Raw genomic sequence first — 17421 nt, 5'->3', positions numbered from 1 at the left:
TTTTTTACAAGATATCAGTTGCAATGTTGGCGTCTCTCCATGTGTGAGTAATGGAGATGGATATATTAGAGTTTCAGCGGATATGCTCTCCATCTTGTTTGTAGTTCCCAAAATAATTTATCCACTAGTGAAAGAAGCCACTGTTGCAGTGGAATCAAACTCTACCCAAATTTTTAACCAACCTCGTGCAATTGCCATTTCCACTCCCAAAACGATAGCATGACACTCTGCTTTGTAACTGGTACTGACACCTAAGTTCTTATGAAGAGTAATAAGAAAATCACTAGTAAAGTTTTCAAAGGTTATGCAAAGACTTGGATTGCCCAAAAGAGTTAAGTCTTTTGAATGACTAATTTAGTCTTCAATGAGAAACACTTAAGGATGAGTGATCATTAAACCTCTCACTATAAAGATCCATGATGAAGTTTAACCAATGATGATTATCAAATAAACATTAGCTCAAATCTGAGAGATATTGGGGATACAATTATGCAAATCATAGATAACTATTCCAAGCACAAGTAATAAAAAGTAGAGTTTGTCCACCCCGAGAATATTCTCATAGGGACGAGATCCGAGACCATTGGATGTGTGATCCAACGGTCCGAAAATAAAAAACAAACTCACATTCTCTCTCTTTTATTTGTTTTTTATTTTCAGACCATTAGATCACACATCCAACGGTCTCGAAACCCTCATCTCCTTATGAGAATATTCTCGGTAGCCCAGGCCTAAAGAGTTTGTATGGCATGATTATTATCCAACTCACACACCAGACACATAGGATCATAGAACCATAATTCTATCCAATTCTACACAACAGTCACATTACTCTTAATAATTTGTTAATATTTATGGGTATGTTTTAATTATAACAGATTACCATATATATCACTCTTCTATGGAAGTTCACAGATTCAGTATAAATTAGTTGCCCCAAACATGATAACTACGATCATCACATCAAAGACTTGAAAGTACAAAGTCTAAAACAAGCAAGGTCAGTGGAAGTAAATAAACCAAAAAAAGCAAGGTCAGTTTCGGAATATAAAAAAATTAAGTTAAATATATAAGTCAGTAAATCTATTCCAAAATTTTCATTTTTCATTTCTCACTTTCTATTTTTTTTAATTTGTTTGAGAATCGAGGAGAACGAAAAAACACCAGAGAAAAGAGTGAAGTCATTAAACACCACCTTTTTTATTTATTTATTAAACCGTACGATTTAACTCACCTTAAAACTCGAGCTTTGTTCGATTTATCTTAAACTGTTGTCGTAATGTTGCTTAGCTCATTGAGATCTTTGTTTTCATGTTTTTTTTTTTTTTTTTTCCTTTGCTTTGGTTTGAAGGTTGTGTTTAGGGTTTTAATGAAATCAATGGATGTTTAGCTTAGATTTTTCCGATCAATGCTGCTTTAACGTTTCTTAGCTCATTGAGATGTGTTTTATTATTATTATTATTATTATTTTATTAGTTTTGATGTTGAAGACTTGAAGCAAGCTGTGATAATTTACGTGGCGTGGGTTGATTTTGAGATAAAATTTGATGTTATTTTTTTTTTTGAGTTTCTATATGTTTGCTATGCATGTTTGTTATCTTGGTTTCTGTCAATGCTAGATCTATTATGATTTGAGCATTTTTATCAAGGGTTTGATTATGTTGGTTTTGGCATTTGCAGGCCAAATTAGCTGTTGCATGTCAGCTTAATTATCTGAAGACAAGTTTATAACTGGTTCACTCTTGAATTAGGTTAGTTAGGGTAATCTGACTTTCAGTTCGTTCATAATATTTTAAGTAGTAGATCTTGCATGTTTGTCTTGAATATTGTTATGTGATGGTTTTGCTTGTTAATCAGTTGTCCTGGGAATGTTGCTTTGTTTTGCTAGTTTTTTCCCTTTTCCTTGAAAACGTAACTCTGTTGATTTTAGTATAATATAGACGATGACACTTAGTGAAGTAGGTTTTTTTTAGATTGGTAGTTGTCGTTACTCATAAGGAATATAGTTGTTTGTCATTTTTAGGAATGTGGTAACTGTCTCAAGTTGCTTTTCCTATGGTACAATACGGAAATTACATCATTTAGCCATTTGTCATTGATTGACTCAATATATAACTATTTATAGGATTTGCTGACGCCAGTCCAAAATCACGGATTGAATGGTTAGTTAATACGTGTACATCTCTGGAAGCTAGTTGTTGTGTCACTAATTCTTGTACCCCACTCACCTTTTACTGAAACTGAACCGAAATGAAAGTGTCTATTGAATTTTATGTTATAGCTTCTTCCCCGCGTAATTTATTTTATCAGGTTTTAGATATACAACGCACTTTAATGATGATGATAGTATAGATATTTCTCAATAAATGATTTCTTAATCTGCAGTGTGATACATTTAAAGTAGATAAACCAATCATAGAACCTGATCCCTAATGCAGTGCTGTCAAAGGCGTCGCCAAGGCGCCCCAAGTTGCTGTGGTGCCTTGCGTCACCTCACCCCTGACAACATAGATCCTTAGTAGTACTTATGCCATCCAGTAGAGCACTCTGTAAGAAGAAAAACAACGAAGTAATGACATGGGTACTTGTGTTGTAGTTAACTGGTATGAGGTGGCAAACACAGAGGTTTCGACTTTTGAAAAAACCAAGGCGTACATACACCATGTGTTGATATGGAAAGATTGTTTGTCTTAATTAATTGAATTTGTTAAATTGTATCAGTACAAATACAATCAACCTGATTTCGATAATACTTGGTTTCTAGAAGTATCAGCCTCATAACATTAAGTAAAAATGTAGTTAAAATTTTCAGTTTGATCTTAGAATCATCATCGGGAACTTTGTGTTTAGATGCAGACCTTTCATGGCAGTTGTTAGATTTTAGTCAAAAGATTTGTAATGTGGCTGTTGTTTAATAATGTCAACTTTTTGCGGTACAAAGTTCTACCTCCGTGTGTCTTATTTATTTTGATCAAATTTAGAAATATTTTATTGCTGTAACATCATGTCATTTATTGATTTCCATTGAAAGTTTATGTATGTTTTTTAAGGTTCTCTAGAAATGCTGATGCAGTTACCTTACATATAATTTCTTTTGAAACTTTATTCATGCACACCTTTTCCTAGAATTTTATATCACAGGATTAGAGATCCATCCAGATGCAGTCACCTCCTGTAAAGGTTTCCCCTAAGGTGAAGAGGGAAGAAGCCTCACATTTGGGAGATGCTTCGAAATTAGGCAATGATGAAGAATCAAATGTTAGGGATGCTTCCTCTATTGTGAAGCAGGAAAAAGGTCAACTTGCTGAATCTAGTTCCCCCAGTCGCTTGGAGGACACCCTTGAAAAACCCTTGAATGCTTCTCTTTTGGGAGATGACGAAGAAGTTGAACTACAGATCATGGAGCAAGAAAACCAATCTTATGACAATGGACAAAATCAGTTGGTGCTTTATAACCCTGAGGCAAATGGTACAGTTGAAGAGGAACCTCAACCTGTCCAAGCTTATGCACCAGCTCCTCCTTCAAGAGTTTTACCCTCTGTAGGGGCATTTACTGTTCAGTGTGCAAGCTGTTTTAAATGGAGGCTGATCCCAACAAAAGAGAAGTATGAAGAAATCCGAGAAAGTATATTGCAGATACCTTTTGTTTGTGAAATAGCTCGTGAGTGGAGGCCTGATATCTCGTGTGATGATCCTGCTGACATCTCCCAAGATGGTAGCCGCGTCTGGGCGATTGACAAACCCAATATCTCTCAGCCTCCCCAAGGGTGGAAAAGAGAACTGAGGATTAGAGGAGAAGGAAGCACCAGATTTGCAGACGTGTATGTTTTCTGTTTATCTGTCCTATTTTAGGTTACATTCTCTTGATTATGAATGGAAATTCAATTTTAAATCTTGCAGTCCATGCTAAATGTGAAAAACATAAAGATCGTACATGCATTGTGAACCTCCAGTTAAAACTTTCTTACTTTTTGTTGGATATGGAATAGTACTCGTCACATACATAATTTTGAAATTTATGACGCTGACGCTACTTTTGAATGAAGTTTTCAAATTTGCTCTATGTTGTGCGAAGTTTGTTATAGGAATCAATAAAGAAACAGAAAGTGCCAAGATTTTCCGTTTTCAAACCAGTATTACATCTAGTAGTTTCATGGGATTGATAAATATTCCTTGCAGCCTTGATTCCCATTCACTCATTCAACACCTAGTATTTTCATGGTTGCATCAAAGATTCTACATGTGTGGGTGAGCCTTTCAACGAAAAGAGCAAAATATGAAGATTTTTCATGCATTTTGGGTTGAAACTTGAAAGTCCATTTGCATCTTGTTGAATGTGAAATATTACTAAATACATACATATATTTTGAAGTTCTCCGCACTGACGATCACCGCAGTTTCAATGTTTTCTGTGTCTTAACATTATAACGAGTTTTTTACGCGAATTAATTATTACCTGTGAAGATTCAGAAAGTTATCAAGACCTTCCATTATCAAAACATGGGTACATCTAGGAACATGTCATGGGATTGATGATTTTTCCTTCCACTCTAATCCCCATTTATTCACTCAAAATTTAGCTTCCCTGTGAGTTTATTGGCGGTGGTTGCACTTAAGGTTCCCCTCTTTGAAGCCTGGTGAGGATCTGACATGCCTGGGTTAATTAGGTTTCCAAACTAAGCCAAAAAAAAAGCTGGATGGGTTTCATTTGATACTATATCAGTTTCATTCCTGAACATAACACAAATGTTCTCCATATGAATATATTGTTAATTAAAAGACAGTCGTGAATGTTATGATATATACTTGGGACATATTCTTAAAACTAAGTTTTCTCAAGGGTCAAGTTGAATTTGTTGTGAAGACGATTTTGTATTTGTAGTTTCCTTTAAGGTAGTTCACAACTCATCTTACACTTAAAACGACTTTTTCTTTCTTACATTTTAGGTATTATATGGCACCATCAGGCAAGAGATTCCGCTCAATGGTCGAGATCCAGAAGTACGTTTCCACCGATCATAACCATTAAATATGCTTTTAATTATTTGTTTTTCTTTTTGCAAGGAAAGCTGGGGAAGAATTTGTTAATTTTGTGGTTCAGTGCTTGCAGTCTTGATATTAGTGCCTTTCCCATACTGTTACTCATTTGATTTGTTGCTGTGTATTGATACAGATATCTGCTTGATCATCCGGAGTATCTGAGAGATGGGGTGAATATGTCCCAGTTTTCATTTCAAATACCAAAACCATTGCAGGAGGACTATGTGAGGAAGCGTCCACGTAACGAATTTTCAATAACAAGGCATCTTGAACCTTCTGATGGTATGTGTAATTGTCATAACTTAATTAGAAGAGGAAAGGCCTCATCAAAATCTCATTGTTTGTGGTTTGAATTGAAGAAAACTCTTCTTCGAGCCAAAACATGTAACATTAACTGGTTCAGTTCTCCGGTTTGCATGGAATTTTCACGTATGGGAGTGGGGTTGGATTTTATTTTATTATTTTATTTTCCCTGAGAAGGATGAGAACAGTGAACTGTGTACACTGGACAGCTATATTTTCTTCTAGAAATATGCCCCTGTAATCTGTTCCTTGGAAACTGATTTATCCTGAAATCAGGTGTCAGTTTGAAGGAGAGGAACAGACTGTGAGGAGGACAATTGCTGTCTCTGTCTCCCAGCTTCTCAAAAACACCTAAAAACTGTTTCTTGAAAAAAGGATACAAACACCTTTTGAGCATTCATTTTCATCTCTGCCAGAACTGTTGCTTAAACTTAAAGAACGGGTGTGTGCAATCACAGTCCCCATGAATCAACCTTGGTTCCGTCTTTATTTCCTTGTATTCCTAGGCATCCTTTTACTGGGTTAATTTCTTGGACTAAAGATACATATAATTTAGATGGCCTTCACTTTACCAGATGAGAACAATAGGGCAGATGTAGTTTTTGTTTGCAGCAGGCTTATTTTTTTGCATGCAAGACTCTACCATGCAACTAAAAGGGTAGTAGGGTACTAATAAGATCTATTTATTTTACCGCAGTGAATCCTCTGTCATGGGCCAGTCCTCTCAATGGTTCAGAATTGCAACTGGGTCAACCAGGGATGTCAGCGACATATGAGGAACCTGTTCTACCCAAGGCACCTTCAGGAAAGAAGAAAGCATCCAGGTCACCATCCCCCCTTTTACCAATGATACCCTTAGCAGGAAAGAAGAAAGCCAGGACACCGTCCAAGCACAAACATAAAAATCATACTCCATCTAATCAGCCCCTGATCAAGGTAGAAGAGCCTCAGCTATAGGGTGACACTGCTTCCTTAACTGTAAGGTGTCTGACTTTTCCACCTGTTTTTGCCCCTTTTTGGCTTGTTATACCATAGGATGTTATGTGTTTTTGAAGAAAGTAGCAAAGAGACGGGTTGGACCGAGTGGTTCGAATTTGGTTGGGTACTGTAAGTTATAATAGTTATGTTAATGTCATATCGAATCCGGAAAATCTTTTTGATATTATCTAGTGTTTTGTGAATATCCAGTTAATGTATCTTTACTCTAGCATGCTGCCTATATGTCGCCATACCAAGGAATCTCAGAGTTCTATTTGCTGTCTTTGAAATGGATTTATACACCCAATGCTTTATCTCAACCTCTACTTCGTGATCCCAAGTGCAGAGTTCTTGAAGAGCGTGCCAATGTGCTATCCATAACTTTTTGAATAATTTGTTTCGTGTGACGGACTTTTATTCCATGTTTACATCCTGCTATGCGCCTATGCCACAGGTTGAAGGTCTTGCTGCTTTCGAAATTGAAACTCAGTTGCATGGCATCTACTTGGCAACTTAAAAAATAGGGTTAACTAGTATTACCCCCCCCCACCCAATAGGGGGAAATGATTTTATTTTTGCCAATGGTTTCGTCGGTCTAGAATCTTTCAACTTTGTCTTTGACCCGACTGGGCCTTGGGGCAGGTCCAAGCTGGGTTATTAACAGCCTAATGTAAGTGGTTTAACGTTATTTACGCGCATTGTCACCAAGTATGGTACGGGTTTAAAACGGTATACTTGAAAAAAACTTAGTTCGTGTTTTAAACGGAACGTCTCGGGAAAAAAACGGAAAAAAAAAAGCGTAAAAAAACGTGGGGCATAAAAAACGGGTTTAAAACGGTAAAACGGGTTTAAAACGTATAATACGTAAAAGAAACGGTAAAAACCGATGATAAATAATATAATAGATAAGGAGTTTGATTTTCTATAAAAGTGGAAAAAAAAAATAGACACATAAAATAAAAATAATAATAATACAAATGAAAAGAAAATTCAAATACATGAAAGTATCAAATTATCATTACTCATCCAAATACTAGAAGTTTTAGATTCAGTGCCAAAACACTATTCAAAATAAGATACTACTAATTACCAACCATAATGGCATAATTAAGTACTACAAATAAGTTAATAACTTTAAAATTTTCAATTAATTATTAATAGTCTAAAGCAAAATAGAACGGTCTCAATAAGTCAATCTAACGCCCACTCTTCAAAAAGGTAAACTCCATAATCCTTTTCTTTTCTAGCGTTTTCTTTTAGAAAAAAAAAAAAAAAAAAAGTTTTAAGCGGGAGGGTTTTTTTTAAGTTTAAAACGGGTTTAAAACTCGTTTTGTTGAAAAACCCGGGTTTTAAACTGGAACCAGACGCCTTGACAATATCTCGGGTTTTAAACGCGTTTTAAACCCGTATTTGGTGACAATGTTTACGCGTAATAACTCTACATAAAAGAGGAATTAAACGTAGAGAACTAGAGAAAGAATTTCTGAAATAGTTGGATTAGTTGACAACCATAATCGAAGTCCAGTCAGCTGTAATCCAATTTGTGATATATAGAGATTTGGATATTTGAAAACGTTCATTCTGGGAGGTTGGACTGCCAGTTTTATTGGCTTGAAACCACTTTTTGTACACAAGTTAAAGCTATACATCAAAGAAAATGTACTTAGCAAGTTAGCATTAAGACTTAGCAAGTTAGCATTAATCATTGCCAATTGGGATTGGGCCTTCGTGAAGTTTTCTTTTCTTGGTGTTTTAGAGTTATCAAAAAGAGATAGGTGGAGATGGAAATGACATTCACGCAGAGACAAATCCCAAATAGTAGCAAATAAAAGGTAGAGACAAGTGGTTGTAATATACATTACTGAGGCATCCACTCTGTCCACATTGCTCAAACAACAATGGAGACCGTGCACGTAACTGACCACCTCCTAACTGCTTTATGTTCTTATCAAATCCCATCTTGCTATGAATCTATGATGTTTAGTGTTCATGGGCTTTCCAAATCACCAATTTATTGAAACTAGCAATGGCAGGAGGAATTGTACAACTGCTAAAAGGGCTAACAATATACTTTCGATATGATTTCAAGCTGACAACGTATACACTGGTCCTTCAATCTTTGCATTCATGGGTTCACGACTTCCATTAACTCTTCCCGTTTTTAATGAGAATGACTTACAAAGCTGTCTGATCAGGCCCGGATTCTTTTATAATTATTATTATGGACGTCGTCTGTCAGCCTATGTACGAGTAATCTGCTGATAGAAGTGCTCAAGCCTACTTGCAGTGAAACAGATTTCAGTGGGGACGCCCAGGAAAAATACTCCTTTCAAAGTTTGCTGGGAACAACAATGACTGGTAGTCAGCCCAAAGTAGGCAGATACAGTATACAAGCTAAATGAAAAGGAGGTACCAAAATAATGGAGCTTCAAAAAACCCAAGGGGCAAAAATGAAAAGGGGCACCAACATAACTGGATTGATCATTTGGTTGACAAGGTTCTGATCGAATACGAATGACATTCCTTTCCTTGATCGTCAAGTTATGGAAGAATGGAAACAAAAGGAGGATCATGTGGTGGTGTGATGATGAGTTCCTAAATCCTCACGATATTCTATTCGGTATGATCTGCTGCTCGAAATACTTATTAGACTACCTGCGAAGTCTCCAGATTCAAATCTTTCTGCAAGCAATGGTGCTCATTAATCCAAAATCCTATCTTCATTATAATGTATTCTAAGCAATAAGGCGGCGTGCTTTTACCTATCAGTTGGTAATGGTTATCTTAGACATGTAGTTGCAGTCAACCAACATTTGTAACGGCTTCAATAAGCAGGATGAGTTCATAATGTTGTCTACTGCGATAGTGCAATGGCTTGATTTGTTATTCTACATTTGGAACCATTATCCCCAGACGTATGGATTTACATGTTTTCAATCCAACCACGGGATAAAGCATAACCCTCACTACTGATCGCGGTTATTATGTCAAGTTCGGATTAGGCTACGATGAATAAAGTGGTTAACGTTGATAGTTTCCCGTGACTAATCTTTACATTGGGAGAGGACAGTTCATGCAGTCCTATAACAAGTACACTCCACTTGAGTCTTGAGGGCAAATCCATACATGTTAACGGAGCCTTAAACTGGAATTCTGATGGTATGATAATCTCGTTTGACATAAAAAATGAGAATTTTGGTGCACCCAAAGAAGTTCACAAATTCTAGTTAGAAATATCTGCTTACTTGCGAAGGATGTTTGCGTATGTTTAGTGGTGGCGACGATGATGTACGTATTTTCAACTTGTGGTTGTTGAAGGACTACGATAATTTGTTCTGCACTTGCCACAAAAAATTGATATACCTGAAATACTACTCGTTTGAAATGGCGATACTACATACAGTCATAATTGATATTGACAGTTTCCTCTTATCAAAGACCATTAATACTCAGTAGTGGAGAATGCTCCCAGTGACCCACGTCAGCCCCTTTTTTTTCTCTCATACTGACACATCAGATTTTATCTAAAAAAATGAATTCTACGCACTATTTCAATTGTTCGTACCGTAGCCCAAAATAGTTAAAAACCTATCTCTATTCTTTCAAACTCTCTCTCTCATTCTTCTTCCAAAATAATTGAACTCTCAAGAACAGACAATAATTTCTTCTGAGAAGCTACCACAAATACAGAGATCAAGTGATGAAGAAGAACTGCATTTGAAGATAACCACACAACAGATATCTCCACCACCTTCATCATTAATTCAAACTCTCTCAAGATGACGCCTTTCTCAGAATATCCTCCTCTGAAGTGTTCTTAATGACTTTGAAGCATGCTTTTTAGGAACTGCAAGTCCAACAGCGAGCACTTTTGAAGAAGCTTCCTTCTACTACTCTTGGCGAAAGTTCAATTAAATCTTCCTAAAATCTTCCAAAAGACTATTAAGCTTTGGAATACGCTGGGTGAATGGAAGTACATAATTCAAGAAGCTGATGGGCATAGTAATTGGGTCAGTAGTGTAAAGTTTTCTCCTTTTGTGGAGAATCCCACGATTGTTTCTGCGTCGTGGGACAGGACAGTGAAGGTTTGGAATTTATCAAATTGTAAGTTGAAATCTACTTTGGCTGGTCATACTGGCTATTTGAATACGGTGGCTGTTTCACCTGATGGGTCGCTTTGTGCAAGCGGTGGGAAGGATGGGGTGACTTTGCTTTGGGATTTGGCTGAAGGGAAGAGATTGTATTTGCTTAATGCTGGTGGGATTATTTATGCGCTTTGTTTTAGTCCTAATAGGTATTGGCTATGTGCCGGGACGGAAGATGGGATTAAGATTTGGGATTTGGAAAGTAAGAGTATTGGTCAGGATTTGAGGCCTGAAGTCCCTGCACAAGGAAAGAAGGCGGTAATATACTTTCACTTCCCTTGACTTAAAGTTGCATGTATTGTTATTTTTGTTTATATGTTGTTTGCATCAAGTCTTTTAGTTACTGTTATTCTGCATAATACTGCATTTGGAATTGATTAGTTATAGGATTTTTTTCCTTGAGAGCAAAAAACATGTGTGTCTGATTTTCAAAGATTTATTTACAAATATTATTGTTATTCTGCATCCTTGAGAACGAATAGAGTATTCGATCTCCCTTCTGAGTCCAATGCCTCCAACTCCAGCGTTTGTGTTTCATTTTCAAAATTTTATTTACAGAAGTTGTGTGCAGAATGGGCAATCGTAGAAATGCAAGGCGTAGTTGAAGTTCAACCTTCTTTTCAAGATCGTCTTCAAAACCTCGAAATTGGTCGCCTCTGCCGCTCTTCGTTTCAGGTAAAGTCTTAATTTTTCATTTTTCTTGAAAACATCTCTTTACAATATATTAATTAACAACATCTGGTCCATCCCGAATTGGGGTTGGGTATGGTAAAGGTGTTTGATTGAAAATGGGGGGATCCAAATTGATTCGTCGAATTAACTGATTCAATTTTTTTCTTTTCAGGGGAATTATACTTTCACTGTTGGGTACCATGAACTGTCTGGATCAAGAATGTCCTTGAAAAAACCATTGTTGGTATTGAAGAAAAAAAGAGATGGGGACCCAAGCAAGCTTGATGAACCTACCTCATCAAGGGTAGAATTGGAAGTAATTGGAATTATACGTCATCGGATATTGTTCAAGACCCGACCCAAGGCCTTGATATCAAGTAAGCTTACTTTCATTTGATGCTGTTTTTTAATCGATCAAGTGCAGAATGAATTTCTGTAAACAAAGATACTAAAATGTAGAATGCCAAGTTGCCAACCACGATGATCAATGTTGTACTTATCCAAATATTGAAAATTTGGCACATGAGTATAATGTATCATAGAAAATGGACTAGAGGAAATCCTTTTGGTGAACAGTGTTTGTCCCAGTCCCTGTTGTATCTTGATTTTATGAAGTTCATTTGATCCTGGAGTTTGAAGTAAACCTATTAGTTTGCCCTTGCACCTGTGAATTATGGTAGTTCATGTATCCCAAATTCTCATGCCAAAGCATAGACTCCTTTTAGAATTGGCAACATTGTCATGGTTTAGAAACTGGAGACCTTCTGCGATGCTCATACTGTTGTATTTGCTCTCTCTATCTTTATCAGGGTGTTTAAAGGTGGACAAATATGATTTACCGAGTTTTAATACAGTTGATTCGTTAGACGAAGATTGAGGAGGGTGACTCTAACTTCCATTCTCACCGACAAAAAATGGTAACATCAGTCGTGGTAAAACAGCCTGTATTCATGCGGAGTTCACGAAGATTTACAAAGTCATAACTCAGGCCAAGAAACTCACTAACTTAGGTATGTTTTCATCTTTGCAATTCTTGAACATCTACAACGTTTTAAATTAGCTAGGTGGTTATTCTCATTTTTAGCTCATGTATGTTGTGAAGAAAGCTTAAACACAAAAAACATTGTAACACAGGTACAAGACGACATTAGAGTTGGTAGTGTGGTCTTTGCAGGGATTCAAGACATGGTGCATAAGTATGATGCTTGCCAGAAGCGACAGAAGGGTAAAAGAAGGTGAAAGCACACTAATTCTAAACTTTGTTAGTTATCTTGCACTATACAAGTTGTTTCCCAAAACCTTTGCTGATTTGCATTAGACTTTGTAAACTTCAAACGGAGCTGCTGACTTTAATTACTATGTACACATTAAACTGTTTAAGTTATGATCTTTAAGAACATTCATAGTCTGTACGCATGTGGAGCAGCAACGATGAATACTGCTTAAGGCACCTATTCTATATTCTACAAAACCTATTAAATGTATGCTTTGTCGAGATTATATGGCCTATTGTTTCCGTTCTAGGCTAGCATATTGAAATTAATATAGCATTGAGCATAAATAACTCGATTTAGGTCATTGCAGCCTGGGCTTATCATCCGGTGCGTATGTTCTTGCCTGGAATTGAGATCTTTAATATTGTAGCCAAGGTAGTTGAGCCTAGAGTTCTTCTTTAGGTTTGCTGTTGTTTTTCCAGAATTTTGAAGTTTTGCATTAGATATTTGGTTGGTTAGTTGCATTTTCCCCCATGTTGAATTCTCACAGGTTTCTCCTCACAGATGATTTTTAGTATATCGGTATATCCAAATAGAGCAAGCTAAGCTATATTGGATTATATTCCAAATTTTAATATTTGCATTCTTTTTGTGTAACGTATTAGTATTTGTCTCTCTGAAAATAATGAGTATTCCAGGGTGACTGTGTCTCATGAGTATTCCCTTAGAATAGAAGCATGTGGTCATTTGGTGATACTTTTAAGAGCCTCTGTCACATTAGATTATCTCTATTAATAAAACTATTATATGCATTTTACATGGGAGCTAATAGAAGCAGCTAGACATACTATTAGGTAGAAATCATAACCTTCACATAAAAAGTAGTTTTTCTGTTTACCCAAAGGCATCCTGTTCTCTTTTTTATTTTCTTTTTGTATAATTTCTGCCGCCTCAAAGACATACTATTAGGTGTTTACTGTATTTACTGGATTCATCTTATTGACATCTTGGTTTACTACTACAGATGATATTCCCATGGATGTTTGATGAGAGTCACGCCTTGAAACATTTTAAAGATGCTGCTCATTTGTTGGCTGAGAAGGAGGATTGGCCTCCGCTATATGACATTTCTTCGTTGAACAGTAACAGGGTATGTTCTTTTGCTTATTCATCAGGGGTATATTCTATGCACTAGCTCAAAGAGCAGGTGCTGACGGGTTGTACTATAAGGAAAGGCTGGTATAATCTTTGGCTTGAAGACGACAGATCTGCAGCTATATCAGCCTTTGCTTCAGGGAATGTCTGATTCCTTTGGATCTTCAGGCCTGTTGGAAGAGAATGCCGGCTGAAAGAGTTTTATTACCCATTGAAAACTCATGTAGAAGCTAACTTCTCAGCTGATTTAGCTGCAAGGATAGAGCTGCATTACAAGTTTACAACCAGGTTGGGAAATCACTTTTGAAGGTAAGTCTCAATGACTCCACAAATGGGGAGCACCACACATGGTAATGATTAATGTAGAAGAAATCTCTTTAGAATGCATGCACGTCTGGGAAAATGTAGGTATTGTTAGATTTGTTTGTTTGGAAGCATACATAACTTGGATTAGATTTGTTTGGACAACAGTGTATTATACAATCTGTATCAGATTTGATTTGAATCTTCGAAATTTAATTTGGAAATTTCTTTGAAGTGTCTTGTGGAATTATGGCAGGGAAATTCCTATTCAAAATAGAGATTTACGTGTGAGAGAACTCTCTGTACAAAATAGAGATCCACGTGGGAAGAACTCTCTCATAGGTTTTAGGTGGTTTCTAATTTAGTCCATAGAAAATAAATAGAAATAGAAATAGATTGAAGGTGATAAATTGGTTTCCAAATTTGATTAGGTAACGGTGTTGAAATCTAATTAGAATGTCTTGGTGTCCCAAAATTCCTATTTGTATATCGTTGGTTTAAGTTAATTATAAATAGAGAAGGCTCTGACTCATATTGTTTGCAAGATAAGGAACACATTCTTTTGATACCTTAACCTTAGGTTCATCAAAGCTGCTAATATTATAATTCAGAGTAATCTAGGCGCACGATGTGGAGGCCCTTAAAATGACTTGATTAACATATTTGAGTATTGCAGTTCTATCCTGTCCTGATAAAATAGTTAAAAGGATAGTTTTGAATTACAAAAAGGAGAGAATATATATGATCATTTTGGGAAACTAAAACATGGATGATAGTAAATATCAATGTTAGCTCCAGTGGTAGAGATCTTTAACAATCTCAAATGGATGTTTATGTAAGGTAGTGTTGGGCACTTGGCCTTCAACTTCGTCTTTTCTGATATTCTATACTGGTAGCTGGTTAAGCTGTAGAGAACGCGGTCTTTGCAGTGCGTCATGTATGATCAGAGACAAAAGCCAAGGAACCGCACCATTTGGAATTTGATCAGAAATTACATTTAATAGTTGAAGCCTCTTATTGAACTGATATATTCTTTCATTGGCAACTTAAACGTATTTTGAATTTCTTTAGATGTTGCGTATGCAATACAAACATAGTAGACTTTTTCATCTGAACATTATGAGCAAAGAGAATAATAAATTTAATGCCAGTTTTCCCTGTATAAGGTCCATTCATCAGCGTTTATGGCACCCTCTTTGTGAGCAGAAAGAGGATTCTCAGCAAATTCAGACGGCAAGGACTTCCAATATAGGCTCGGCTCCCATTCCGCTTCCTTTAAGACCTTCAGTATCTCATCCACTACTATCTTGCTACCCCCAGAAGATAAATGGACACCATCTATAAAACATGAAGTTTTCCAACTATCTGTTTTCTGGATGGCTGTGTAGAGATCAATAACCTTCACTCCCATATCTCTGCAGAGCTGTATACAAGCTTCTGAATATCTCTGGCAGGCCTCATTGGAGCGAAGGAGCTTAAAATTTGCACGATAAACAAATCCAATCGAGTCAAAAGGCATATAGAGGCCAAATAGTAAAACACAGGCACATACTCTTGCGTCACTATGAAAACAAAAGGAAAAGTATACTTAAGTCTACGATGTACGTGCTACTGACATTATTATTTCTGTCGATGTTTTCAGGGTGGTCTGATGCTCGGTCCTTCATTCCTCGGTCAGAGTAAGGAGTTCACAAGAATAGTATTCCCAGACAGAGGAAAAGTTGTACTTGAAACTTTTGGATTGTTTGGCTTCACAATTTTCCAATTTCTTATTGGAGTATAAATGGATCATAACATTATTTTGCAATCTGGAAGGAGAGCCATAGCAATAGGTATCTTAGGATACATAATTCCTTTTACATTTGGTGTTTTAGCAGCTATTGTCCTAAGAATCTGTGTGAATGTTGACACTAACGTATCAAGAGTGCTTAGCATTGTAGTTGGTACAGAGTCTATGTCTGCCTTCCCTGTTATTACTTGCTTCCTCAGTGACCTCGAGATTCTCAATTCGGAGCTTGGTCGTCTAGCCTCCTCTTCATCTTTAATATCTGATATTGGTGCTCTGGAAAGTTTAAATCTATCATTCAATAACTTTGAGGGTGACGTACCAATAAGAGGGATCTTTGAAAATGTGAGTGCATATTCAATTGGTGGAAACAGTAACTTATGCGGGGGTGTTACCGAACTTCATTTGCCGAAATGCCCTATCCAAATGTCAAAGAAAAAGGAAATGTCTCTTGCTTTAAAGGTGATACTTGGTGTTCTTCTCCCTCCTTTAAGTATATCATTCTGTTTCTTGCATTTTGTTTGAAGCAAAAGCGCCGAGCAAATCTTTCTTTAAAACTCTTTTGGAAAAGTAGTCTCTAACGGAAATGGTTTTCTCCACAAAACTTGATTGGTATGGGAAATTTTGGATCCGTATATAAAGGTGTTCTTATTATAGCATTGAAGGTGCTCAACCTCATGGAAAGAGGTGCATCCAAGAGTTTCATGGCCTTCACATCTCATGTAAGTCTAGCTAGGAAGCATTTGTGTAGTTTCCAAGAATTTCTTTGATGTTACATGTTATTGATGAAACACTTGGGTTAGGAAACATTGCTCTTTTGATTTTTAGAAGAGCTTAACCGGAGACATTCAAAATCGTGTATAAAACTCAATTCAATGGTGAAGATAACTATGTAACACGGCGACAACGACACCGAATGCTATTCCTCCATTTGTGAAGTTTGAGTATTTGGCACTACCATGGCAACCAACATGCCCAAGACCAATTCGAGGCCACCACCACCACAACAACAACAACAACAACAGCAGAAGCAGAATAATGTGAACAATGCGAAGAGCAATGGTGGGAGTGTGAAGCGAGAATAACCAAAGATACCCGGAATCATCGGACCAAGCATGTCTTCTATGTATGGGAATAGTATTAAAGGGAGGGAACCAAGACCACGCGAACTAAAACTATGATGAAGGCGATGGCAGCAAGAGCCTTATGGCATTTAGCTAAAGGAATTGACAATTTGCAAAAGCATTACGGAGTCGAGGGCTTTTTGTGTTTTCTTGTTCTTCTCGAGAAAGGTAGTTATGAAGTCCAATACAATTCTGCAATGACATTGATGGAAGTATTTCTTGTTGCCGAACAAGATGTCGATTTAACGATTGCATGCTTCACGTTGGAGTCCAGATACTCATGACCAAGGGTGGGGATGAATCATACAACTAAATATGTAACACAATCCAAGAATGACGACATGCCAAAGAAGTAGAAAAACTAATAAAAGAAACTTAGGTGATCAAACTCCCTTATAATCAAACTAACCTTTGGGTTGGTCTTGAAACAACCTATGGTTTTACTTAAACTAATTTAGATTTTATCTTCTTATATGATCATTTAGCTCTAGAATCTAGCCCTTTCCCCTCCACTTTATATGATCTTGCGGTTTGTCATGTTGATTGGTTCCGGATCTGAGTTTGTAATTTGAAATGTCCCCGCGCGGGTTGTTAGTTCGTGGAAGTGGTTTTGAAGATGAGTGAAGCTCAATGCTCTTCACAACCCTGGCAGTCATCGAGGTAGTGGTAATGAGAAAGATGCTTTAGTGCAAAGAAGTGCT

The 17421-nt window shown here is 36.8% G+C and overlaps 2 protein-coding genes and 1 pseudogene across 5 annotated transcripts; 2 read left to right on the top strand and 1 right to left on the bottom strand.

The window, feature by feature from the left end:
• The first annotated feature begins 1090 nt into the window (after positions 1–1090).
• MBD02 (methyl-CPG-binding domain protein 02) lies at positions 1091–6557 on the top strand. Of its 4 annotated transcripts, none has more exons than XM_086601682.1 (6): positions 1091–1175; positions 1681–1751; positions 3127–3821; positions 4948–5001; positions 5174–5322; positions 6041–6557. In XM_086601682.1, the coding sequence occupies exons 3-6, from the start codon at positions 3160–3162 to the stop codon at positions 6298–6300; spliced, it is 1125 nt and encodes a 374-aa protein (XP_086457808.1). In that variant the 5' UTR covers positions 1091–1175; positions 1681–1751; positions 3127–3159; the 3' UTR covers positions 6301–6557. The 4 variants fall into 4 exon arrangements, with proteins under 4 accessions (XP_086457808.1, XP_086457809.1, XP_086457807.1 ...); XM_086601683.1 differs by having other exon boundaries at positions 1091–1218; positions 3142–3821; XM_086601681.1 differs by having other exon boundaries at positions 1091–1218.
• Positions 6558–6563: 6 nt separating this feature from the next.
• On the top strand, positions 6564–15683 carry LOC147509357 (uncharacterized). Its single transcript, XM_086597788.1, has 9 exons — positions 6564–6689; positions 6776–6829; positions 10260–10724; positions 11025–11141; positions 11311–11515; positions 11948–12148; positions 12273–12373; positions 13377–13816; positions 15453–15683. The coding sequence occupies exons 1-6, from the start codon at positions 6564–6566 to the stop codon at positions 12013–12015; spliced, it is 1035 nt and encodes a 344-aa protein (XP_086453914.1). The 3' UTR covers positions 12016–12148; positions 12273–12373; positions 13377–13816; positions 15453–15683.
• Positions 14952–15329, bottom strand: LOC147509358 (GDSL esterase/lipase CPRD49 pseudogene; annotated as a pseudogene).
• Positions 15684–17421: the final 1738 nt, after the last annotated feature.

Source organism: Coptis chinensis, chromosome 3, assembly GCF_015680905.1.
Source record: "Coptis chinensis isolate HL-2020 chromosome 3, ASM1568090v1, whole genome shotgun sequence".
Taxonomy (NCBI): domain Eukaryota; kingdom Viridiplantae; phylum Streptophyta; class Magnoliopsida; order Ranunculales; family Ranunculaceae; genus Coptis; species Coptis chinensis.
The sequence above is the reverse complement of the archived record's forward strand: the minus strand, read 5'-3'. Positions and strand labels throughout refer to the sequence as shown.